The sequence below is a fragment of the Hemitrygon akajei genome, chromosome 26 (assembly GCF_048418815.1).
Source record: "Hemitrygon akajei chromosome 26, sHemAka1.3, whole genome shotgun sequence".
NCBI classification, from domain to species: domain Eukaryota; kingdom Metazoa; phylum Chordata; class Chondrichthyes; order Myliobatiformes; family Dasyatidae; genus Hemitrygon; species Hemitrygon akajei.
The window spans coordinates 6,350,780-6,376,493 of record NC_133149.1 but is presented as its reverse complement, the minus strand read 5'-3'; the positions used below and the strand labels follow the sequence as shown (position 1 = coordinate 6,376,493).

The following is a 25,714-nucleotide window of genomic DNA, read 5'->3' as shown; positions in this document are numbered from 1 at the left end:
TCCCACAGGCAGTCAAAGCAGGCAAATCCATGGATTAAGTACTAGGAAATGGGTCAGTAGAGAGATTTGTTACTAGGTAAAAAGGGAGAGGGGACTATTTAACAATTCTCTCTAAATTCAGTTTTTTTAAAAATGACTCCCCAGTCCCTTCTCTGCCAGGCACTTCCCTTCTCATGACATTTTCCCATGTAACACCTGCCCCTTTTAAACATGAAGGATCAAAACTGTTGTTTCTTACATTAGAAAGTTACAACATAACTTATTTGCATTGAGAAAATCTATACTAGAGTATGGCAGAATTCAATCTGTTGTATCTTTCTTTCTTACATACGATTCATTACAAATTACTATAATTTGCACATTGAGACGTATCGTGAAGACTTACTCATGTGAAGGATGTAAAAAAATAAAGTCAATTGAATTCTAAAATTTAGGCACTGGCTAGACTAAAGCTTCATGTTCCATTCCAAGATCAAAGTCCACAAGGGATATGATAGGGGAAAGGTAGTGGGTTGCTAAACACAAAGTACACTGCAGATGCTGTGGTCAAATCAAGACGTACAAAAAGGCTGGATGAACTCAGCAGGTCGGGCAGCATCTGCTGAAGTAACTGCTTATTTGAAAAAAGTCACTAAAGGTTTCAGGATGTCAAATGAAACTCACTCCAAACTTAAACCACCTTCTCAAGCAGAACCAACAAGCTTAAAGAAAAAAAACCCCAAAAAAAGTAGAAATCAAATAATGCAACTACCCCTGTGGAGAGAAGTTAATATTTTAGTTGCTGCCTTTTTACTGAATTTTAATGCAGTTCTAATTTAGGTGGATGTGAAGTGAAACGCCAATAGAAAATGTGGACATTCAAATTAGAGAATTAAAAACCAGGAGTGTTCAGAGACGAAAGCTTCCATTGGAACTGAACAAGAGATTGTTTAAACATTTTAAGCGATTTTCGCATTCTACAAGACAATCATATTCTCAACAAGTATTTATTGATCCAGATGTTTTTAAAGTCTCGTTAAACTTACACCACATTTAGTAACAATAATGAGATGTTTACATTACAATACACTAACAAGCAAATTAATGATGCATGTATCTTAGTCAACTTCTTCAATAGTTGGTCCAGATGTTCCTCCAGGAGCAGCACCAGCTCCAGGAAAGCCTTCTGGCATACCACCAGCATTCTGATATAACCTGGCCATGATTGGATTGCAGACCTTCTCAATTTCTTTCAGTTGATGTTCATATTCATCTTTTTCTGCAGTCTGAAAAGAAGTTGATTTTCAAGTTTAGTGAATGTTTTGGAATAGATAATCAGTCAAGACTGAGGATCAACTGAAAGATCAGCCTCATTGAACCTGAAATGTTCCATAAACCCATGAACTGTACCTGGTTCTTGTCCAGCCAGTTGATAACTTCATTACATTTGTCCAGAACCTTCTGCTTGTCATCATCACTTATTTTGCCCTTTAGCTTCTCATCTTCAATGGTAGCTTTCATGTTGAACGCATAGGACTCTAGAGAGTTCTTTGAAGACACTTTATCACGCTGCTGTTCATCTTCTGCTTTGTATTTCTCAGCCTCTTGGACCATACGTTCAATATCCTCTTTGCTTAAACGACCTGTTCATTTAATCAGAGTATTTTTTACATTTTTAGTAAAACAGCCTGTTGACATAGATACCAAATAGAACACTTGAAGATTTGCATGGAATTCCAAGAAACACTATACTTTTGCAAGTCATTAAATAAAAGGATAATCATGTTGGATACATTCATCTTTATACTGCATTACTTTGCTGCAAATTCAAAAGGATCATTTCAGTTTTGTAACTCATACTACATAGGAACCTGACTCAGCATTAAGCCACAGATACAAAGGATGGATGCCTCTCCTTCACATGCTCTACCAGTCTGTCGTTGCCAATACAATCCTCTGTGGTGGTGTGGTGGGGTAATGGCATAAACACAAGTGATACCAACAGGCTCAATAAACTGACTAGAAAGGCTGGCTCTGTTATAGGAGTCAAATTGGACACACTGGAGGCTGAGGTAGAACAAAAGGACCCTACAGAAAATCCTGGCAATTCTGGACATTTTTCACCCTCTGCATGCCACCTTGGCTGAACAGAGGAGCACTTTTAGTGATAGACTAAGACAACTGTGCTGCTCCAAAGAGCGCTATATGAGGTCATTCTTACCCTTGGCCATTAGGCTCTCATAATGTGTCAACTGGGGAAGCGATGGCCACCTCCTGTTAAGACTGTTTAAGGGAACTTAATTTTTTATTCATTCTACTTCCTTCTAATATTTGTAAATCTGTGCACTTGTGCACTACCATTACACTGTAATTTCCTTTGGGATCAATACAATATCCACCTATAATATTGGTTCTTAAATTACTCATAGAATTCAGAACAAAAGTGAAGTGAGCTATTGATGCTAGAAATCATGACTTTCAAAACTTGTTCAAGAAGTGAGAGATTTACCTTTGTCATTTGTGATGGTGATCTTGTTTTCTTTTCCGGTGCTCTTGTCCACTGCAGACACATTCAAGATACCATTGGCATCAATATCAAAAGTCACCTCAATTTGAGGCACACCCCTTGGAGCAGGTGGAATTCCAGTCAGCTCAAATTTGCCCAGCAAGTTGTTATCTTTCGTCATTGCTCTCTCACCCTCAAACACCTAAGACAACAAATGACAGCAGTCATAAAGATCATTTTTGTGCAGTCATATAATCTTTGCGAGGTAGTCAGTAGAAAACTAGTTAATGGACATCTCTATAAATAGCTTCTACTGTATTCAGGTCTTAAATATACCTAAAGACTTGGCCTCCACAGCTACCTGTAGCAAAGAATTCCAGATTCACCAATCCCTGGTTAAAGAAATTGCTCTCATCTCCATTCCAAATGGATGTCCCTCTATTCTGAGGCTGTGTCTTGGACACTCCCACCATTGGAAACATCCTCTCCACATTCACTCCATCAAGGCCTTTCATTATTCAATAGGTATCACAATGCTCCAAATGAGGCCTCACCAGTGCCTAATAAAGGCTTAACATTATATCCTTGCTTTTAATCTTCTCAAAAAGAATGGTAACATTGCATTTGCCTTCCTCACCACAGACTCAATCTGCAAATTAACCTTCAGGGAACCCTGCACAAGAATTCCCAAGTTCCTTTGCACCTCAGTTTTTTGAATTTTCTCTCCACTTAGAAAATAGTCTACACTTTTATTTCTTCGACCAAAGTGCATGACTGTACACTTCCTGACACTGCATTCCATCTGCCATTTCTTTGCCCATTCTCCTAATCTGTCTGAATCCTTCTGTAGCCTCCCTGCTTCCTCAATACTACCTCCCCTCCAACTAGCAATTGGTTAGTTTAAATATAAAATAAAACCTCACCTGAATGAGCACCCCTGGCTGGTTGTCAGAGTAGGTGGTGAATGTCTGTGTTTGCTTTGTTGGAATGGTAGTATTTCGTTTGATCAAGACAGTCATCACACCACCAGCTGTCTCAATGCCCAAAGAGAGAGGAGTGACATCTAATAATAGTAGATCCTGTACATTTTCTGACTTGTCACCAGCCAAGATGGCAGCCTGCACAGCTGAAATCGAAGTTCATAACCACATTACATATTTGACATTTACATTTATTACAAGATTATGCTTATAAATAGACCTGTTAAGAGTCTCTTTATAAGCATCAAGAGTGAATGCTTAAAAACATTATAGTATGAACTTACAATAATATAATTTGAAATAAATGTTCCAAGAACCAGAAACAGTTCCAGGATTTCGATTAATCAGGCCATAGGCTGCAGTTAATTGGACAGCCACCAATGTTTAAAGAACAAAAATTGACAAAATAACTGAGATTTCCTTTGTTTATTTGGGATTCTATGCCACTTAATTGGGACAGGAGATCGAAGTTCTTCATTATCACTGGCGAACAGTTTCTAAACTAGCGCCAGTTGTGCGCTGTATTGTGGCTGTTCGACACTACACCGTGCTTAGAGTGAACAGTGTCAGTTGTGTGTGTCTATGTTCAAAAAGTACTGATTATTGTGACTGATAGTGAGATATGTGCAATAAGACAATTCAGAACGGTTTTGCTCACCATGGTTTCAAACATTCAGGCTTGGAGATGTCAGAAATGACTGGGAGTAAAAATTAAATGATTTCACTACTTCAGTAAATTCAGAATTATGAAGAACTTTGATCTTGAATGTTACAATGAAAATGAAGATTTGGAAAATGCAGTTGTCTAAAGCTTTATATGAAGGCAGTCCATTATCAGTATCGACTGTTCATTTCAAGTCAACTTAACTTTTATTGTCATTTTGACCATAACTGCTGGTACAGTGCATAGTAAAAATGAAACATTTTTCTTTACATTCAAATCAAAAGACCAGTTTTATAGTACTGTAGTAGAATTGATAGTGATTTGTTTTGTATTTTCTTTAAACATAATGTTATTTAGTTAATAGCACTTAAATACCTTTTGTTTCCACAAAACCTCAGCTGATTCGGCTAAAATGTACTGATATCAATGTGTCCCATTAACAGAAATCCACTGTATTTCCCCTATTGATAATGAACTTTGTTACCTGCACCATATGCAACAGCCTCGTCAGGATTGATGCTCTTGTTCAATTCCTTGCCATTGAAGAAATCTTGCAACAACTTCTGGATTTTGGGAATGCGGGTGGATCCACCAACCAGCACAATATCATGGATTTGAGCCTTGTCAAGTTTGGCATCTCGCAAGGATTTCTCTACAGGGTCAAGAGTGCCACGGAAGAGGTCAGCATTGAGCTCTTCAAATCGTGCTCTGGTGATTGAGGTATAAAAATCAACACCCTCGTACAGAGAGTCAATTTCAATGCTAGCCTGTGTACTGGATGACAGTGTACGCTTTGCACGTTCACAGGCAGTGCGGAGACGGCGAACAGCTCTCTTGTTGTCGGTAATGTCTTTCTTGTATTTTCGTTTGAATTCAGTGATAAAATGGTTGACCATGCGATTGTCAAAGTCTTCGCCACCAAGGTGGGTGTCACCAGCTGTAGATTTGACTTCAAAGATTCCATCTTCAATGGTTAAGATGGAGACATCGAAAGTACCACCACCCAGATCAAAAATCAGGACATTTCTTTCAGTACCGACCTGTTGACAAAAACATCATTTTGTTAAAAAGACAACTTTGGTAAGCTACACGTAAGTAACCTACAATATGTTAGTGGGTTGAATGGATTATTTTTTTCTGGGCTCTGCCGGGGGGCGGGGGGGGTTAGGGGTTAGCGCCATCATTCACACAGATGGAAACATTTTAGTTTAATGTCGTTTGTCTAGTAGTAGTATAATAATTGTGTTAGTCACTGGTTTGTATATATTGTAGCACTGAACTTGTAATAAAGATATTTTATATGAAAAAAAATTCTGCAGCATCTTGAGCTAAAGTAGTTCAGAAATGACACCTCATCTGGTGGTTTTCCCAAGGTTCTGTTCTCATGGTCCTTTAAACAGTTACATTGTCAAAGCTCTGATAACAAATGATCAGACTGTTCAAGGAAAAACTTACTATCTTAGAGATACTAGAAATTTGCTATTTCACTCAACATAAACATCCTCTCAACAACACACACAAAATGCTGGTGGAACACAGCAGGCCAGGCAGCATCTATAGGGAGAAGCGCTGTCGACGTTTCGGGCTGAGACCCTTCATCTCCCTGCTTTTTTCTGAAAGTTAACTTGCAGATTACCCTAACATCAAGCAGAAAAATTGGCTGAAATAGCTTAAAAATCTGATAAAGGCACTAAGAATCACAGCCCATGCCATTGAAACATTTCCTTCTGAAATACCTTTTTATCCAAGCCATAAGCTATGGCAGCAGCAGTTGGCTCATTTATAATACGGAGGACATTAACTCCAGAAATTGTTCCAGCATCTTTTGTTGCCTGGCGTTGAGAGTCATTAAAATAAGCAGGAACTGTAATAACAACATTTGTAACGGTCTGCAAGACAAAGAATTTAAATTGAATATTGTTTTAAGAGTTTTCTCTAATCAATGATTCCCCAAAGTTCTTTGAATTTCAGACCACCTTTCACTACAAGTACTTTGAAAGGAATACAAAACTAAATTTTACCTGATAAACTATCACTTTGTGGAGGTCATTTGGATGCAAGTTACCATATATGATCAACACTGGTTTACTTCCATTTTACTATCTAGTTTAAGAAATGAATGTCTCTAAGGTTTATTACAAAAAACTTACGAGGGGGTTAATAACTCATTTCCTTCTACCTTAGGCCATGAACTTATCAATCACCCCTGCTGTGGACACTTTCTGGAGGTCCAAGATCCGTATGCTCCACGACCACTGGCCTAAGTGTGTATATGTAGGAGGGGGCTATGTTGAAAATAAATGCACTAGGTTTTCTAAAATTGACCCCTTCTACCTTAGGCCACGAACTTATCAATCACCCTTCGTATTCTCTTGTAACACTTACCGAACAGGCTGGTATATGTCGAGGGGAAAAGGAGATCCAGCCACTCACCAACCCCACCTCCCGTACACACAGATGCTGTGAGAATCAAGTTTATGCCGCGCGTACACACACAATATCAAACTCACACCAGATACTGTTATGGAATACACTTTAAAGATTTTACTAAAACTAAGAGTACTATGCAATACAGTATATATGAAGGAAAAGAAAATAAAGTAAAAGGCGCCAACTTATCAAAGTTCAGTCAGTTTAGTGCACATCGTTGGAGCTCAACCATCGAACCATTCGACCCCTCGTCACTTTCCTCCGACCTCCACGTCCTTGCACCTGGGAGGACTGAGCAGTGCAGCGCACATCCACCTTCCTCAGTGTCTCCTTCCCGCCTCCCCTGAAAAGCCTGTGAAACCCCCAAGCTCCCAGCCTCACAAGACAAAATAACATTCCCCATTGGTTAAAAAATGAATACAATCTCCATATCAGCAAGTCCAAAGCTAAACAACTGCGAGAGAAAACACTTATCAAACATAAAAGCATTCCTACTCTAGCAAACCAAAGAAGCCATTTTGATTAACGTACACAGTACATTGTACACTCTTGTTCCCATGTATGATGGTTAATGGTAAATTATGTGACAAACTGTCAGCACAAAGTTACAGTTACCCTACCTTTCCAAGGTACGCTTCTGCAATTTCTTTCATTTTTGTGAGCACCATTGAAGAAATTTCCTCCGGATAAAAAGACTTGCTTTCACCTTTGTATTCAACCTGAACTTTAGGACGACTACCATCATTTATTACATTGAAAGGCCAGTGCTTCATGTCAGCTTGGACAACAGAATCCTCAAATCTACGTCCAATTAGGCGCTTGGCATCTATAAAATTCATAAGATTGATAAAAATTGAGACATAGAATTTTTTCTGCCATGAGAATAACATAGTTCTACACTTATTGTGCTCTACAGTATGTTCCATGACCAGAAGAGAAATATAATTTAGCAAACCATTCAAGCTGAGAACTTCCAATCTCAACCCGAGTGCCTACATAAGCAATAACTAATTAGCTCCTCTGTAGCTCAATACAAATCAGCCAGAAAGCAGCATTAACTCAGTTCGCAAGTCTTTGAATGCCCCAATTCACCTAGCCGTATTTTTTAACGATGCAGTAAAGCACCAGAGGAAAAATACTAGAAAGTTTAGCAATTTACAATCTGTTTATCTACATTGCAAGATCTTCACGTAACTCACCAAAGACAGTGTTGGTTGGGTTCATAGCCACCTGATTCTTGGCTGCATCACCGATCAGTCTCTCTGTATCAGTGAAGGCAACATAACTTGGAGTGGTGCGGTTGCCTTGGTCATTGGCAATAATTTCAACTTTGCCATGTTGGAAGACACCTACACATGAGTAGGTTGTCCCAAGATCAATTCCAACTGCTGGTCCCTTAGACATGTTGCCTGAAAGAATAGTTCAGAGCTTTTACTTTCAGAACATTTATAAAATACATAAAGTTCTTCATTTCCAACTTATTTCTACAACCTCAGAGATATGGGGAAATCACCAAGAAACGCCATCCATAGGACAGCACAACCGACTGTTACTCAATTCCCATAGCTGTCTGCATGTTTCATCCCACATTCCAAAGACATACTATTGGCATGTTATGTTGGTGCTGGAAGCATAGCAACACTTGTGGGCTGCCCCCAGCACAATCCTCAGACTGTTTTGGTCACTGACTCAAATAACACATTTCACTATGTTCTGACGTATGTGATAATGTTTAATTCTTTATTACAATGGATCAAAGGTTGTTTGTTATAACTTTGTCATTGTTATCTATTTATTGAATAATTTAAATACTACCCTAAGCTTCTTAGTAAGAAACCATTTGTAAAACTCACATTAACTCCAACTACAGTTAAAATAATTATTGAGTGTAAATTGAAGTGTGAATAAGATTTTGATCACACTCTCAATAGAACTAGCTACATGTGGCATTGAACTGATATTACGAATGTGGAGCAACTCTGAGTGCAAAGTCGCCCCCTCCTTTTTGAGAATCGCAGGATCGCTATTATTTCGGGTCTGAGACCCAGGAAGTGAGAGAGATACACATCATGAGACAGAGAGACGCAGAATACACAAGGTTTGGAATGTCTCCTAACACAAGCGGAACGGAACCACTGACTACTGCTATTGTCTCTTGGAGACGGAATTGTGTATTGAGTACTGTACTATTCATTGAAACCCCTCAGGGGACGACCAGAGTAGTCTGGTTGAGGGATTGCATCATCCCAACCTGATTGACATCTGAGTGAGGATAAAAGATGGGTCTGGGGAACACCTGTTAGACACACCAGGAGAAACTCTAGAAATCCAGTGACAGCGTTTTATAGTGAAGCCAGTGAGAGCTCATGTGTGTCCTCCCTTGCCTGGGTGGCGGGCTCATCACGGAAGAACGGTTTAGCTAAAGGAGAGGTCATACTTGAATGGCCACAACGAGACACCGACGGATCGAAATCATAAAGGAAGGTTGGCAAAACACTTAGCGGTAACTGTTCCCATTCTTCTATCTCTCTCTTTCTCCAAAAATTGCAACACAGCGCCAAACAAACGACGGCAGCCTGTGTGAACTGAAGCGAATTTTATATTTCCATCGGACAATTCATTATCCCCTAGACAACGATAGAGCTTATTTCTTATTGATTATTATTATACCCGCACTTTTAGGTTTAGTATTGATGATGTATATTATCTGTATATTTGCATTGATATTATTTTTGTGTATTTTTACTAATAAATACTGTTAAAAATAGTATCATCAGACTTCAACGGATACTCCTATCTTTGCTGGTAAGACACCCAGTTACGGGGTTCGTAACACTGACCAACCAAAAATACAGAAGAAAAACACTGCAGTTCTGATGAAGATTTTAAACATTTCATTACTTAAGTAAACAGACACTTGTAAGATTTGCAGATTAAGACAGGAGATGCTGGAATCTGGAAGAAAAAAATGCCAGAGGAACAGCTGGTCAAGCAGCATCTATGGAAGGAAATGTCATTTCCTGGGATAGAGAAGTGATTTGTTAGTATGGGGGAGGTTGGTGGGATGAAGACAGGTAGGTGACAATGATGGGTAGATGGAAGGGATGAACCAAGGGGGAGAAGGTTACATTGAAAAATTCAATGTTCATATCACTACTTGTAAGCTAAAAGTGGAATGAGAGATGTCCTTTTAATCCACAGTTGGCCTCTCCATAGTAATGGAGAAAGCTGAGAGCAATCGGAGCAGAAAAAAGCATTTAAAATGAAACCAGGAACAGGAGCTCAGATGGTCATTGCGGTCAGTGTGGGGGAACCATTGGCTCTTCGAAGGACTATTTAGGCTTCAGGATGATGGGAATATACTCCTCCCATCCACCTCTGCCATAGCAGATGGAGCCCTCACACTTATTTCATCCATTTCCAGCTCACCTGCTTCATCTCTTCCCAGCAACAATATTCTTTTTCCAGTTACACTTGCAAGTACATTTTGACCTTGTTTCCAAGACCCTTTCTGCAGGGATCACTCTTTTCAAGGATTCCATCCCTTTCTCTCTTCCCCCAATAATTTCCTGTGCAACAAGATGTTTTTATATCTCATCACTACCCATGGACTGAAACGGCAATTTTGGTAAAGCAGAGATTCACTTTCACCTCTTCCAACCTGCTCACAAGACAGAGCAACTTTTGCACGGCATTGCACTGACAACAGCCTAAACTCCTAATCCACTTTTTTCCAGCATTCTTTCTAATTTAGATTTGTAATATAGCTTGAATGTTTTTTTTTGGTTAAACTGCAAACAAAATATGGTGCACAAATTTTCTCAAAGCATGAAAATAAGGAGCCAACTATGCAATAGTCAAGAACATTACGAAACAGCAATATTTCCAACAACTCCACCATGGTCATTCCCAAGCCCAGTTGTGAAAGGAAGGTTAGGCATGGGGCTAACAACTCATCCCATAGTGTTACAGACAACACAGAAGCTCTAAAGACCATCTCTGGATACACTGAGATGGGCTACACTTGGGAACTTGAATGACTGATCCAAAACAGGGCAGTCTATGACCCAGAAACAGGCTGAGGAATATTTCCAACTGTCTTTGTACACCAATCCCATTCAATCCTTTACATTGCCATCAATTCTACCCAGATCCTTCCACTCACCAACACACTGGGGGTAATTTAGTGAAAAGAGGAGCAGCCTGGGGAGCCATACAGTCACATGGACAGCAGGCAAACTCCACACAGATGGCAGTTAGAATGAGAACTAAACCAGCTCTCCCTAGCTGCCACTCACCACCCATTGCAAACAGCTTCAATTGCAACTGTCTCCCGTCAGTGAATATGGCACCTGGTCAGAGACTGGAACATCTAGGACAAGAAGACATAAGAGCAGAATTAGGCCACTCGACCCATCCAGTCTACTCCACTATGGCTGATTTATTATCCTTCTCAATCCCATTCTCCTGCTTTCTCCCTGGGACCTTTGATGCCCTTACAAATTAAGAGCCCATCAACCTCCGTTTTGAATATCCCCCGATGACTTGGCCTGTGGTAATGAATTCCAGATTCACCACACTGGCTAAAGAAATTGTTCCTCTTCTCTGTTCTAAAATGATGCCCCTCTTTTCTGAGGCTGTGCCCTTTGGTCCTAGACTCCCCCACTATAGGAAACATCTTCTTCACAACCATTCTTTCAAGGTATTCCAATATTCAAAATGTTTCAATGTGATTCCACCCTCCAAAAGTTCTTTTGAACTCTGGTGAGTACATGCCCAGAACCATCAAATGCTCTTAATATGTTAACTCCCATTCCCAACATTATTCTTGTGAACCTCCTCTGAACCCTTTGTAATATCAGCATATCTTTTATCACAAACTGCTCACAATACTCAGAGTGCAAATTACATCCTTGCTACTGTATCCTAGTCCTCTCAAAATGAATATTAACACTATTTATTTTCCTTACACCGACGCAACTGGCACGAGTTCTCCCCTCATTGAGCTCATCTACAGAGTGTTCTTGCAGAAGAGGAGCATTCAGCATCAGGGACACCTCTTCTTGCTGTACCATTGGGTAGGAGGAACAGGAGCTTTAGGACTCCCACCACCAGGTTCAAAAACAGTTATTACCCTTCAAACATCAGGCCCCTGAAACAGAGAGAATAACTTCAGTCGCCCTATCACTGAACTGAATTTCCCACAACCAACCTATGGACTCAGTTTCAAGGACTTTATTTCACATTGTCCATACTTACTGCTTTATTTTGTATTTGCAATTTAAATTGTTTGTCTTGTGTGCATTTTTCATTGATTCAATTGTTTCTCTAATTATTGAGTACTGTCGGCCCTCCTTATCCATGGGTTCCGCATACTCGGATTCAACCAACCGCAGATCAGGAAAACCCTCAAGATCTCTCTCTAGCACTTGTTGTTTGAGTGTGTACAGACTTCTTTTCTTGTCATTATTCCCTAAACAATACAGTATAACTATTTACATAGCATTTATATTGTATTGGGTATTATAAGTAATCTAGAGATAATTTAAACTATACGGGGGATGTGCATAGGTTACCGCGGATTGGGATCTAATAAAAAAAACCGGAAGTTCTCTAAGTCCGAACAGGTACATCCGGTATTATTTAGTGTCAGTTAGTCAAACGTTTGTCTTAGTATATATTTTACCTTTCTATGCATATAAAACACTTAAGAAATGTACGTATTTCAATAATTAAACCACTGTGTTGCTTAGTAATAATTGTAGCTTTCATCAGGGCAGGGCCTTTCACATGCTCCATTATTCTCACTTTATCTGTTATCCTTTAAAATTGTTCCAATCGTTGACCGACTGTAGCCTAACGCTTTTCCAATGACCGATGGTGTTTCACCTTTTTCCAATCGCTTTATTATTTCCACTTTATTTTCAATCTTGATTGGTTTCCGGAACAGAAACACTGCAGGCGGCGGGTCCCAAGCTCCGCCGCGGCGGTCCTAAAGTCCACTGCACTGAGACAGGTTAAATAAGGGACTTGAGCATCCATGTTTTTTGGTATCCGTGGGGGGGGGGGGGGGGGGGGGAGGTCCCAGAACCAATCCCCTGTGGATGAGCCCAACTGTATGTCTGCAAGAAAATGAGTCTCAGGGTTGTATATGGTGACATCTATGTACTTTGATAATAAATTTACTTTGAATCATATATATCCACCCGCCACTTATACTTTTCTCCAATCACCTTAAAAACAGACCCTCTCTCATAGCCATTTCCACCATGGGAGAAGCTGTTCCCCTGACTGATGCCTCTGATCATCTTGCACACTCCACTATCAACTCTCCCCTCACCCTCTAACAATTCAAAGTAAATATATTATCAAAGTTCATATATGTCACTATTTAGAACAGATATGGGGAGAAATTTCTATAGGTGGTAAATCTGTGGAATTCATTGTCACAGGCAGCTGTGGAAACCAAGCCATCAGGGATATTCAAAGTGGAGGTTGACAGGCTCTTCATTAGTCAGGGCATCAAAGGTTAAAGAGAAGGCAGGAGAATAGGCATGAAATCAGCCATGATGGAACATGGGGGACAGACCAATGGGATGGGTGACCCAATTCTGCTCCTGTGCCTTATACAACCCTGAGGCCCACCTCCTTCCATTGATTGTATTGTGTTTTATCTATTGAGCATGCCAGGGTTGTATAGGGCAACAGGGTAGTGTAGTACCAATGACCCAGGACCATGCCCTGCCACTCTCCGTAAGTAGCTTATATGTCCTCCCCATGGTTTTTGTCCTGGTGCTCCCACAGTCCAAAGATGTACCAGCTGGGTAGGTTAATTGTCATTGCAAATTGTCCTGTGATTAGGCTGGGGTTAATTCAGGGGTTGTTGGGCCAGAACTCCATCTCAATACATATGGTGATGCATGGTGTGTACATTGATTAAAAAAAAGTTATTCTGGACTTCAAAGTCAATAGACAATAGACACAGGAGTAGGCCATTTGGCCCTTCTAGCCAGCACCGCCATTCACTGTGATCATGGCTGATCATCCACAATCAGTACCCCATTCCTGCCTTCTCCCCATATCCCTTGACTCTGCTATCTTTAAGAGCTCTATCTAACTTTCTTGAAAGCATCTAGAGAATTGGCCTCCACTGCCTTCTGAGGCAGAGCATTCCATAGATCCCCCACAACTCTCTGGGTGAAAAAGTTTTTTCCTCAACTCCGCTCTAAATGGCCCCTACCCCTTGTTCTTAAACTGTGGCCTCTGGTTCTGGACTTCCCCAACATCAGGAACATGTTTACTGCCTCCAGCGTGTCCAATCCCTTAATAATCTTATATGTTTCAATCAGATCCCCTCTCATTCTTCTAAATCCTTCGAAGCCCAGTCGCTCCAATCTTTCAACATATGACAGTCCCGCCATCCCGGGAATTAACCTCGTGAACCTATGTTGCACTCCCTCAATAAAAAGAATGTCCCTCCTCAGATTTGGAGACTAAATACCAGGGCCCTGTACAACTGCATCAGGACCTCTTTGCTTCTATACTCAACTCCCCTTGTTATGAAGGCCAACCATATAACCATATAACAATTACAGCACAGAAACAGGCCATCTCGGCCCTTCTAGTTCGTGCCGAACGCTTTCTCTCACCTAGTCCCACCGACCTGCACTCAGCCCATAACCCTCCATTCCTTTCCTGTCCATATACCTATCCAATTTTTTTTTAAATGACAATATTGAACCTGCCTCTACCTCTTCTACTGGAAGCTTGTTCCACACAGCTACCACACTCTGAGTAAAGAAATTCCCCCTCGTGTTACCCTTAAACTTTTGCCCCTTAACTCTCAACTCATGTCCTCTCATGCCATTAGCTTTCTTCACTGCCTGCTGTACCTGCATGCTTACTTTCATTGACTGATGTACAAGGACACCTAGATCTCGTTGTACTTCCCCTTCTCCTAACTTGACACCATTCAGATAGTAATCTGTTTTCCTGTTCTTGCCACCAAAGTGGATAACCTCACATTTATCCACATTAAACTGCATCTGCCCACTCACCCAATTTGTCCCTTCACACCTCTGATTTAAAAAAAAATTGTCTCCCCATTTAGATTCAAAGAACATTTATTTATCAAAGTTCGCTTGCAGGATACAATCCTGAGATTCGCCTTTCCAACAAAACAAAGTATAAGTGTTTGCTCCCATTTGTTCTGTCTAAGAGCACGATCAGACCAAACCCCGTTTTCGACCAGCCACTTCTCTGTCCGAGCAGAAGGATGGATTATCAATTTAATACTAGAGAACATACATGGTACACAACCTGAAATTCATATTCTTCACAGTCATCAACTGGAAGAGCACTTTAATGCCAAGAAACACAACCTAAAATTCACTCCTCACACACATCCCCGGGTTATTTAAGCGGACAGCGGCAGCTGGGTGGGCGAAAAAGAAAGCAGCTTTTGTGCTTAACTCACGAAGCAGCTTGAATGTCTGACAAGCCCCAGATACCCACCCAATTAACTGAATCTGCGAAAGGATCAGGGAGGGAGACTAATTGGAAACCATCCCCGTAAGCAGACAAGAGGGGTCGACAAAGGGGAGAACCGGACTGCCCATGACATCGGCCACGGAGCGGAGGATGCTGGCTCATCCAGACCTAACTCTATGGCTCCGCACACGCTGCTCGGCCATCCCACACCCCCTGGCCATTCCCCACCCCGGGGGGGAATAAAGCCCCGGTACCGAATGAATGAACGTACCCAAGGCTTTAGACGGGGTGGAAGCGCCACTAATACTCACTGTTGTAACAGGAAAGCTCCACACAGCCACACCAACACCGATTATGCTCCCACCTGAACAAGCGCCCGACCCTAATCACCCCAGAAGCTTCTGGAAACAACGCGAACCTTCGCGCCAATCAGCAACCGCAGCGTCACTCTGAACCGCCCACTCGCCGGTCCGGCGGCTAATGGCAACGCGCTCTCCGCCGCTGTGGAGAAGCATCTGGAAACGGCTGGAGTTTTCCACCTGGCGTCGAGTGAATGTCGCAGATTTAACAGCGAGCCCGCTCCGATCAATAAATATCTATAGACGGGAAGGTGTGTTGTCAGAGCGGGGGGACAGTTCCCCCTGCAGGGGGATTAACATTAACACCCCTGCCGGCTCTGATCTCCCTGTTCAAGGTGGCTCCTAAAAGACATGATTGGGGATTATTACGTGAGAGTCTCTCATCAGATTAAGCGCGAAGCTTTGGCCACGAAAAAGACGAGATTCCTGAGTATAAACTGCACAGAAATTGGAATCTCTGGAATATTCAAAATCAGGTTTAATATCGCTGATAAAATAGTATGAAATGCGCTGATTTGCGGTAGCCGGAGAGCGCAATACGAAAATTAGATGAAATATCTATCTATAATAAATCACCGAATTTATTGCAATCTGGTTGAATTCTTAAAAGCTATTAATTCCATTAGGAAATACATTTTATATATGTCATTACAATTGTTTTGCGGTAGAAATTAGTACAATTCAAAAAATACTATGAGCATTAAGAAAAACGTCATTAAAATGTTTTGCAGAAGCAGTACAGTGCAATGCATAAAATGCCATAAATTGCATTGACATACGTATTATTAAACCAATACGTCTTGAAATTTCTCGTTTTGCAAGCAGAATTAGGGTGCAAGAGAAGTTACAAAAGATAAATTAATGGTGCAGGGGATGCAAGTCACGGTATAACATGAGAGACCCTTTAAAAGCAGCAGCATTAAACCTTTCCTGCAGCCTTTGTCTGGGGTTTGCAGGCAGGGCAGCTGCTGCCTGTGCATACTGCAGTGACAAAATGAATCTGCAGAAGAAAATGTTTTCATTGAGGTGGCTCTGCAGATTGATTCCCCAGAATTGCCCTTTTTAAGTTGCTACGGTTGTTTCCAGCCCCGTGCAATGTCTGAGATGAAACACACGAGATTCAAGATGGTTTAAATTCGTTTCCTGTACACAAGTGTAAAGACGAACCAAATAATCATTCCTCTGAATCAATGCAGCACAAAAAGACACTAAAGATAAGGACACAAAGTTTTCAAACCAGGTGAAGTTTATTGTAATTTACATGTATATAACCATATAATGTATGTAGGAATGGGACCTTTCTCCAAACCAGGGTGTAAAGCACAGCAGTACACATCAGCACAAGATAACTTACAAAGGTAAAGATAAAATCTATAGATGAATCACACATAAATAACAAACTAATCACACATGAATGAAGTGCAGCAATATTAAATAAGGTGTAGAACAGATTAATCAGTGACATTTTGAATAAGAGGTGGTAGGGGGTTCAGAAGCCTAATGGCCTGTGGGAAGAAACTGTTTTTCATCCTGATTGTTCTTGTCTTTACACATCATAGTCTCCTGCCTGATGGTAGAAAGTCAAATAGGATGCTTAATGGATGTGTGGGATCCTTACTTACCGGCCCTGCGTATGTAGTGCTCCTGAAGTGTGCCCTATGATCCTCTCAGCTGTTCTCACAGTACTTTGAAGAGACTTAAACTGAGGCAAGACTGCTCCCATACCAGATGGCGATGCAACTTGTCAGAAAGCTCTCAATGGTGCTCCTGTAAAACACAGTTAAGGTGGGAGGGGGAGAGAGCCTTGCTTGCCTCAGTCCTCTTAGAAGTGGTGATGCTGCTGTGCTTTGTTGTTCAGGGAAGTGATAGTAAGGGACCAGGTGAGATTATCTGTGATGTGAACTCATGGGAACTTGGTGCACTTAACCCTTTCTGCGGAGGAGTCATATATTTGCAGAGGGGGATAGTTTGTTTGCACATTCCTGAAGTCCTGAAGACCACAACACTGAGGAGCGGAATTAGGCCATTCAGCCCATCCATCATGGTTGATCCCAGATCCCACTCAATCTCTTACACCTGCCTTCTCGCCTTATCCTTTGAAGCCCTGACTGATCAGGAAACCATCAACTTCTGCCTTAAGTCTACCCACCAACTTAGCCTCCACCGCAGTTTGTGACAGAGCATTGCACAGATTCACTACTCTCTGGCTAAAACAGTTCCTCCTTACCTCTGTTCTAAAAGGTTGCCCTCTAGATCTGGATACCCCCACCATAAGAAACATCTCCATATCTACCCTAGCTAGTCCTTTCAATATTTGGTACGTTTCAATGAGATCCCTACACATTCTTCTAAATTCCAGTGAGTACAGGCCCAAAGCTGCCAAATGCTCCTCATATGTTAACCCCTTCACTCTAAGAATGATCTTTGTGAACCTCCTCTGGACTCCCCAAAGACAACACATCCTTTTTAAGATCTCAGTTCCAAAACCGTTGATGATACTCCAAGTGCGGCATGACTAGCGTCTTATAAAGGCTCAGCATTATCGCCTTGTTTTTATATTCTAATCCTCTTGAAATAAATGCCAACATTACACTTGCCTACTTTACTGCAGACTCGACCTGTGAATTAACCTTCTGGGAGTCTTGCACAAGGACTGATGTTTGAACCTTCTCCCCATTTAGATAATAGTCTGCACTATTGTTCCATTTACCAAAATGCATGATCATACATTTCCCAACACTGTAGTCTGTCTGCCACTTTTTTGCCCATTCTTCCAATTTGTCTGAGTCCTGCTGCAATTGCACAATGATTTCCTTTGTTTTCTCCATGTTCGGGCTTAGGTTGTTGTTCTCACACCAATCCACCAGCCACTCCACTTCCTCTCTATACTCCATCTTGTCATTGTTCTTGATAAGGCCAACCATTGTTGTGTCATCCGCAAACTTGATGTTATGGTTGGAATCTGCAACACAGTCATGCATTAGCAATCTGATCAGCAGCGGGCTGAGCACACAGCCTTCGGGAGAGCCAGTGCTCAGTGTAATGGAACGATAGACATTACTGCCCAAACGGACTGACTGTGGCCTTACAAAGCTGGAGGAACTTGAAGGGTCAGGATCAGAATTGGGTTTATTATCACTGACATATGACATGGTGTGCTATTTTGTAGCAGCAGTACAGTGCAAAGGCATCAAAGTTACTATGAATTACAAAAATAGTGCACAGAAAATTTACACATAGTGTAAATTGTCATTGGTCAATGGATAATCATAAATGCAATTGCAAAGAAAGCCCGGCAGTGCCTGTACTTTCTTTGGTGTTTGCGGAGATTTGGCATGACATCTAAAACTTTGACAAACTTCTATAGATGTGTGGCGGAGAGTATGTCGACTGGCTGTATCACAGCCTGATATGGAAACACCAATGCCCTTGAATGGAAAATCCTACAAAAAGTAATGGATTTGGCCCAGTACATCATGGGTAAAGCCCTCCCACCCATTGAGCACATCCTCATAAAATGCTGTAGAAGGTACAAAAGTCTCAGGACTCGTACCACCAGATTCAAGAACAGTTACTATCCCTCAACCATTAGACTCTTGAATAAAATGGGATAACATCACTCAGCTTCACTTACCCTATCATTAAAATGTTCCCACAACCAATTGGCTCATTTTTAAGGACATTTCAACTCATGCTCTTTATTTATTAGTTTATTATCTTCTGCACTCTGGTTGAGCATCCTAGTTGGGTAGTATTTCATTATAGATTCTATAGATTTGTTGAGTATGCTCACAAGAAAATGAATCTCAGGTTTGTATATGTACTTTGATAATAAAATTTACTTTGGACTTTGAAAAGGTGACATTCATCATTAAGGATCCCAGTCACCCAGGATATGCATCAAGGAGGAATACAGGATCCTGAAGATACACATTAAACATTTCAGGAGGACCCCCCACCAGATTTATGAATGCACAATGAACCCATGAACACTACCTCAGTTTTTCCTCTCCTTTTGAACTAATTTCATTTAATTATATGCACTTACACTTATTGTAATTTATAGTTTGTTTTGGAATGTACTGCTGTGCAAAACAACAAATTTCATGACATATGCCAGTGATATTAAACCTGATTCTGATTTCCAGTGAATGGTAGGTTGTTGGGTTGTGTGGCCAGTTCCGTGCTGTATTTCTAAATAATGAGGCAGTGTTCACAGGAGCATAGACCATTCACTGGATGGGAAAAAGCTGTTCTTAATCATTCAATATGGATTTTCAGGCTCCTGTACCTCCTCCATAATGGTAGTGACAAAAGAGGGCATGTCCTGGATGCCGAGGGTCCTTAGTGATTGATGCCAGCTTCTCGAAGGTGACCTCCGTAGTGGGAGGGTTGTATCCATGATGAGCTATCTGAGTCTATGACCCTCTGCAGCTTCTTCCGGTCCTACTCAGGCAGCATCTGGAGGGACAGAGTCAATTAAAAGAGAAAAAAAGAGTCAGAGTCAGGATGAGACCTTCATTTGCACTGAAAGAGATAAACAGCTCAGCTTTATTTACCATATGTAGATCAAAACCTGTTGTACTGTGAATTCCGTTGCTTTTGTCAATGACCAACAGTCTGAGGATGTGCTGGAGGCAGTCTAAAAGTGTCACAGATCTTCCAGTGCCATCATTGTACTGCTACAGCTCACTAATCCTAAACAGTACATCTTCGGGATATGGAAGGAAACCCACGTGGTCATAGGGGGAATGAATAAACTCTTTATAGGCAGTGGCAGGAATTGGGTAATTGCTGGCACTGTAAAGTTTGTGCTAACCCCTATGCTACCGTGCCACCCAAAGAGAGGGAGCAAGTGTAAAAAGCTGGAGGGAAGGGCTAGCAGGTAACAGGTGGATCGAGGTGAGAGAGGTGATAGGCAGATAGAGGAAGGAATAGTGGGAAAAGTGCTAGATGATGTGTCTGCATTCATCATTGTGGATACTATAGTTGGAGAAAGAAGCATCTGTGGGCAGGGGAGAGGAATTGTTAATATTTTGGGTCAAAACGCTATCAGGACTGAAAGTGAAGAGGGGAAATGGCTAGTATAAAGATGGGAGGGAAAGTGGTGAGACAGAAGCCTGAGGTGAGGAGGAGAATTCAGAGAGGAAGTTAGAGGAATTCTGGAGCAAATTAGCTTGACAAAGAAGTGGGTATTTGATGAAGGCTTAAAATTAGATAAATCCCGAGGGCCGATGTATCTTTTGGTGCTAAGTGTTACGTACCCGTGGGTATCTTGTACTTGTCACGTGACAGTGGTGTTGAAGATATGCTGGACCTAAGGTAGTGGTCTTGTGATGGTGGAGTGGTGTCATTTTCCCGCCAGTACAGGTCATGTGACAGGTATTTTTTACAGGGTATAAAAGGAGGACCCCCTCCCTGTGAGGAGGGGCAGTTCGTAGCTGGATTTGCCATTTTGACTCCATGCCACTGCGTGGTCCAATATTATGATGCAGTTTGGTTGAAAGGTGGAGTTTTATTTAATGCCTAAAGTTTAAAAGGTCATTGCCGGCAGTTTCTTTTTAATACTGCCAGTTAAAAATCGGTGGAGAGTGAAGATCGGAGTTCGGGAGTTAAAAGATTGAGGAAAGTCGATTTCGACGGTGAAACAGGTTCGACCTTGTTTGATCCTCATTCAGAAGAAATTCATTGGCTGTCCCCGTGGTAATCCCTGCGAATAATAGCAGAAAGGGTTGGGTACCGTTTTGTAAAGGAAAGGTCAGTGTCTTTAAGCCATTTCATTTTCATCTTCGTAAATTCTCCGGGAAAAGTATAGTTCGACTGGGAACCGCAACAACACGACGTGAAAGAGAATTTAAATCATCTAAAAAGTCTCTCCTTTAATGGACTGTAAGCATTTTGAACTTTTGCAGTACTACTTTGAAGAACTGTTTTTGCAACATCGCTTTAAGAACTGTTTTCGCTTTATTCCTTTAAGAACTGTTTAAGCTGCTGCACAGCAGCTGATTTCCGGTTACGTTAGTGATTTGTTTACTTTTGGGGGTTTGTTTTTCAGTGTTTAATAAATGTTTTATTTGTTATAAAAAACCCGGCCTCACTTATATATTTATTGTTGCTGAATCCGTAACATAAGGAAGAAAATGCAGTAGAGCTGAAGGTCTGACAGAAGTTTTTAAGTCTTCTCTGGCATCGGAAGAAGTGCCAGGTGATTGGAGGACAGCAAGTGTGTTATTACCATAAGACGTAGGAGCAGAATTAGGCCATCTGGTCCATCGAGTCTGCTCCATCATTCAATCATGACTGATCCTTTTTTATTCTCCTCCTCAACTCCAGTTCCCGCCCTTCTTCCAGTAACCTTTTATTTCTACTACCAAAGTGCATTACCATGCATTTTGCAACATTGTATTTCATTTGTCACTTTCTTGCCCGTTCTCCTAATCTGTCTAAGTCCTTTTGCATCCTACCTGTTTCCTCAACTCTACCTGCCCCCAACCAATCGTTGTATCATCTGCAAACTTGGCAACAAAGCCATCTATTCCATCATCTAAATCATTGATATACAGCATAAAAAGAAGTGGGCCAAACACTGACCCCTACGGAACACCACTAGTCACTGGCAGCCAATCAGAAAAGGATCCTTTTATTCCCACTCGCTGTCTCTTACCAATCAGCCAATGCTCGAACCATGTTAGAGTGACATAGTTAATTCAGAAACAAAGGTTCTGAGCTTAAAGGAGGGTAACTTTGAAGATATGAGACGTGGATTAGCTAAAATAGACTGGCAAATGATACTTAAAGGGTTGACACTGGATATGCAATGGCAAGCATTTAAAGATTGCATGGATGAACTACAACAATTGTTCATCCCAGTTTAGCAAAAGAATAAACCAGGGAAGGTAGTGCACCCGTGGCTGACGAGGGAATTTAGGGATTGTATCAAGTCCAAAGAAGAAACATATAAATTAGCCAGAAAAAGCGGCACACCTGAGGACTGGGAGAAATTCAGAGACCAGCAGAGGAGGACAAAGGGCTTAATTAGGAAAGGGAAAAAAGATTATGAGAGAAAGCTGGCAGGGAACATAAAAACTGACTGTAAAAGCTTTTATAGATATGTGAAAAGAAAAAGATTGGTCAAGACAAATGTAGGTCCCTTACAGTCAGAAACAGGTGAATTGATCATAGGGAACAAGGACATGGCAGACCAATTGAATAACTACTTTGGTTCTGTCTTCACTAAGGTGTCAGGGTCCAGTCCGGTCCTGAATCCGCGTTCCGGGTCTTGATCCAGTCCGAGTGCTCCGGACTCCAGGTCTTACAGCTGTCCCTCCCGGCCCCTTTGAGCCTGTTAAGATCATCCTGGATCAAGGAGGCACACCTGTGGCCAATTTGGCTGCAGGTGTTTATAAGGGGCCGTGGGACAAAGAGTGGGCTGGTGGTTGTTTTGTATTCTGTTCTGCCTGGAATCCTGTCCTACCCTGGTTGCTGCCCTGCTTGGAATCCTGTCCTACCCTGGTTGCTGGACTGTTCAGTATATGTTCTATCCAGTTGGTCTTGTTTCCCTGCTTCTCTCCTGTGCGCTGGTCCCGCTGTTCCGCCTTATTCTCCTTGCTTGCGCTGCCACGCAGTCGGTTGCCTTTCCCAATTTACCAATGTACCCGGTGGATCACTGTAGTTTTGCTGCTTACCCTGGACCCAGCTTCCTACCCGTTGCCTCCGTCGGGTGGGTCCGGCTGGACTGCCGCTGCCCGGCGGGGGCTCTGCCCCCTCCTACCCGTTGCTTCTGTTGGGTGGGTCTGGCCGGACTGCCACTGCCCGGCAGGGGTTCTGCCCCTTCCACCTATTGCTCCCTAAGGGTTGTGCCCCGCACCTGCCCAAGTGTCCGCGACTGGCCCAGTCCTCCGTGTTTTCCGCCTGGGAGGTGGCCCTGCTCGAGATCCCTGCGGCCCGCCATGAGGAATCTGCCTGCCTGCCCGCCTCGTCTGAATTCTTGGATCCAGACCCGCCTGCATTAACCCTTACATGCCATGGCATCCCCATCCTGTCCTCCCCCTAGTACTTCAGTGTCTGCGTCCTGCGTTTGGGTCCATCCGGCCCCCGTTCCTGACATAAGGAGGACATAAATAATCTTTGGGAAATAGTAAGGGACCGAGGGTCTAGTGAGATGGAGGAACTGAGGGAAATACATGTTAGTAGGGAAGTGGTGTTAGGTAAATTGAAGGGATTAAAGGCAGATAAATCCCCAGGGCCAGATGGTCTGCATCCAAGAGTGCTTAAGGAAGTAGCCCAAGAAATAGTAGATGCATTAGTGATAATTTTTCAAAACTCCTTAGATTCTGGATTAGTTCCTGAGGATTGGAGGGTGGCTAATGTAACCCCACTTTTTAAAAAAAGAGGGAGAGGAAAAGCTGGGGAATTATAGACTGGTTAGTCTGAGATCGGTGGTGGGGAAAATGCTAGAGTTGGTTATCAAAGATGTGATAACAGCACATTTGGAAAGCGGTGAAATCATTGGACAAAGTCAGCATGGATTTGTGAAAGGAAAATCATGTCTGATGAATCCTATAGAATTTTTTGAAGATGTAACTAGTAGGGTGGATGGGGAGAGCCAGTGGATGTGGTATATTTAGATTTTCAAAAGGCTTTTGACAAGGTCCCACACAGGAGATTAGTGTGCAAACTTAAAGCACACAGTATTGGGGGTATGGTATTGATGTGGATAGAGAATTGGTTGGCAGACAGGAAGCAAAGAGTGGGAGCAAACGGGACCTTTTCAGAATGGCAGGCAGTGACTAGTGGGGTACCGCAAGGCTCAGTGCTGGGACCTCAGTTGTTTACAATATAAATTAATGATTTAGATGAGGGAATTAAATGTAGCATCTCCAAGTTTGTGGATGACACGAAGCTGGGCGGCAGTGTTAGCTGTGAGGAGGATGCTAAGAGGGTGCAGGGTGACTTGGATAGGTTAGGTGAGTGGGCAAATTCATGGCAGATGCAATTTAATGTGGATAAATGTGAGGTTATCCACTTTGGTTGCAAGAACAGGAAAACAGATTATTATCTGAATGGTGGCTGATTAGGAAAAGGGGAGGTGCAACAAGACCTGGGTGTCATTGTACACCAGTCATTGACGGTGGGCATGCAGGTACAGCAGGCGGTGAAAAAGGCAAATGGTATGTTGGCATACTTAGAGTATTGGGTGCAGTTTTGGTCCCCTAATCTGAGGAAAGACATTCTTGCCTTTGAGGGAGTACAAAGAAGGTTCACCAGATTGATTCCTGGGATGGCAGGACTGGATTGAAGAAAGACTGGATCGACTAGGCTTGTACTCACTGGAATTTAGAAGATTGAGGGGGGATCTTATTGAAACGTATAAAATTCTAAAGGGATTGGACAGGCTAGATGCAGGAAGATTGTTTCCGATGTTGGGGAAGTCCAGAATGAGGGGTCACAGTTTAAGGATAAAGGGGAAGCCTTTTAGGACCGAGATGAGGAAAAACTTCCTCACACAGAGAGTGGTGAATCTATGGAATGCTCTGCCACAGGAAACAGTTGAGGCCAGTTCATTGGCTATATTTAAGAGGAAGTTAGATATGGCCCTTGTGGGTAAAGGGATCGGGGGTATGGAGAGAAAGCAGGTACAGGGTTCTGAGTTGAATGATCAGCCATGATCATACTGAATGGCGGTGCAGGCTCAAAGGGCTGAATGGCCTACTCCTGCACCTGTCTTCTACGTTTCAATGTTATTAACTTTCCTGTAATACCATGGGCTCTTAACTTGGTAAGCAGCCTCATGTGTGGCACCTTGTCAAAGGCCTTCTGAAAGTCCAAATATACAACATCCACTGCATCCCCTTTATCTATCCTACTTGTAATCTCAAAGAATTCCAACAAGTTCGTCAGGCAGGATTTTCCCTGAAGGAAACCATGCTGACTTTGTACTATCCTGTCCTGTGTCACTAGGTACTACATCACCTCAGCCTTAGCAATTGACTCCAACATCTTCCCAACCACTGAGGTCAGGCTAACTGGTCTATAATTTCCTTTCCGCTACCTTCCTCCTTTCTTAAAGAGTGGAGTGATATTTGCAATTTTCCAGACTTCCAGTACTATGCCAGTGTCCAAAGATTTTTGAAAGATTATTTCTAATGCCACCACAACCTCTAATGCTACCTTTTTCAGAACCATTTGGTGCAGTTCCTCTGAGCTGGGTGACTTATGTACCTTTAGGTCTTTCAGCTTTTTGAGCACCTTTGCTCTTGTAATAGTAGTTCAGTCTAGTTTTTGTACTGTGTCATGTAACACCATC

The 25,714-nt window shown here is 42.1% G+C and overlaps 1 protein-coding gene across 2 annotated transcripts; it reads right to left on the bottom strand.

Moving 5' to 3' along the window:
- Positions 1-970: 970 nt before the first annotated feature.
- On the bottom strand, positions 971-15,514 carry LOC140716740 (heat shock cognate 71 kDa protein). 2 transcript variants are annotated; one of them, XM_073029544.1, is made up of 9 exons: positions 15,361-15,514; positions 7,759-7,968; positions 7,180-7,385; positions 5,866-6,018; positions 4,614-5,169; positions 3,409-3,611; positions 2,489-2,687; positions 1,390-1,622; positions 971-1,265 (listed from the first exon to the last, which is right to left on the bottom strand). In XM_073029544.1, exons 2-9 carry the CDS (start codon positions 7,961-7,963, stop codon positions 1,098-1,100), a joined length of 1,923 nt encoding a protein of 640 aa, XP_072885645.1. In that variant the 5' UTR covers positions 7,964-7,968; positions 15,361-15,514; the 3' UTR covers positions 971-1,097. The 2 variants fall into 2 exon arrangements, with proteins under 2 accessions (XP_072885645.1, XP_072885646.1); XM_073029545.1 differs by lacking the exon at positions 15,361-15,514 and adding an exon at positions 15,321-15,340.
- Between the last annotated feature and the right edge of the window lie 10,200 nt (positions 15,515-25,714).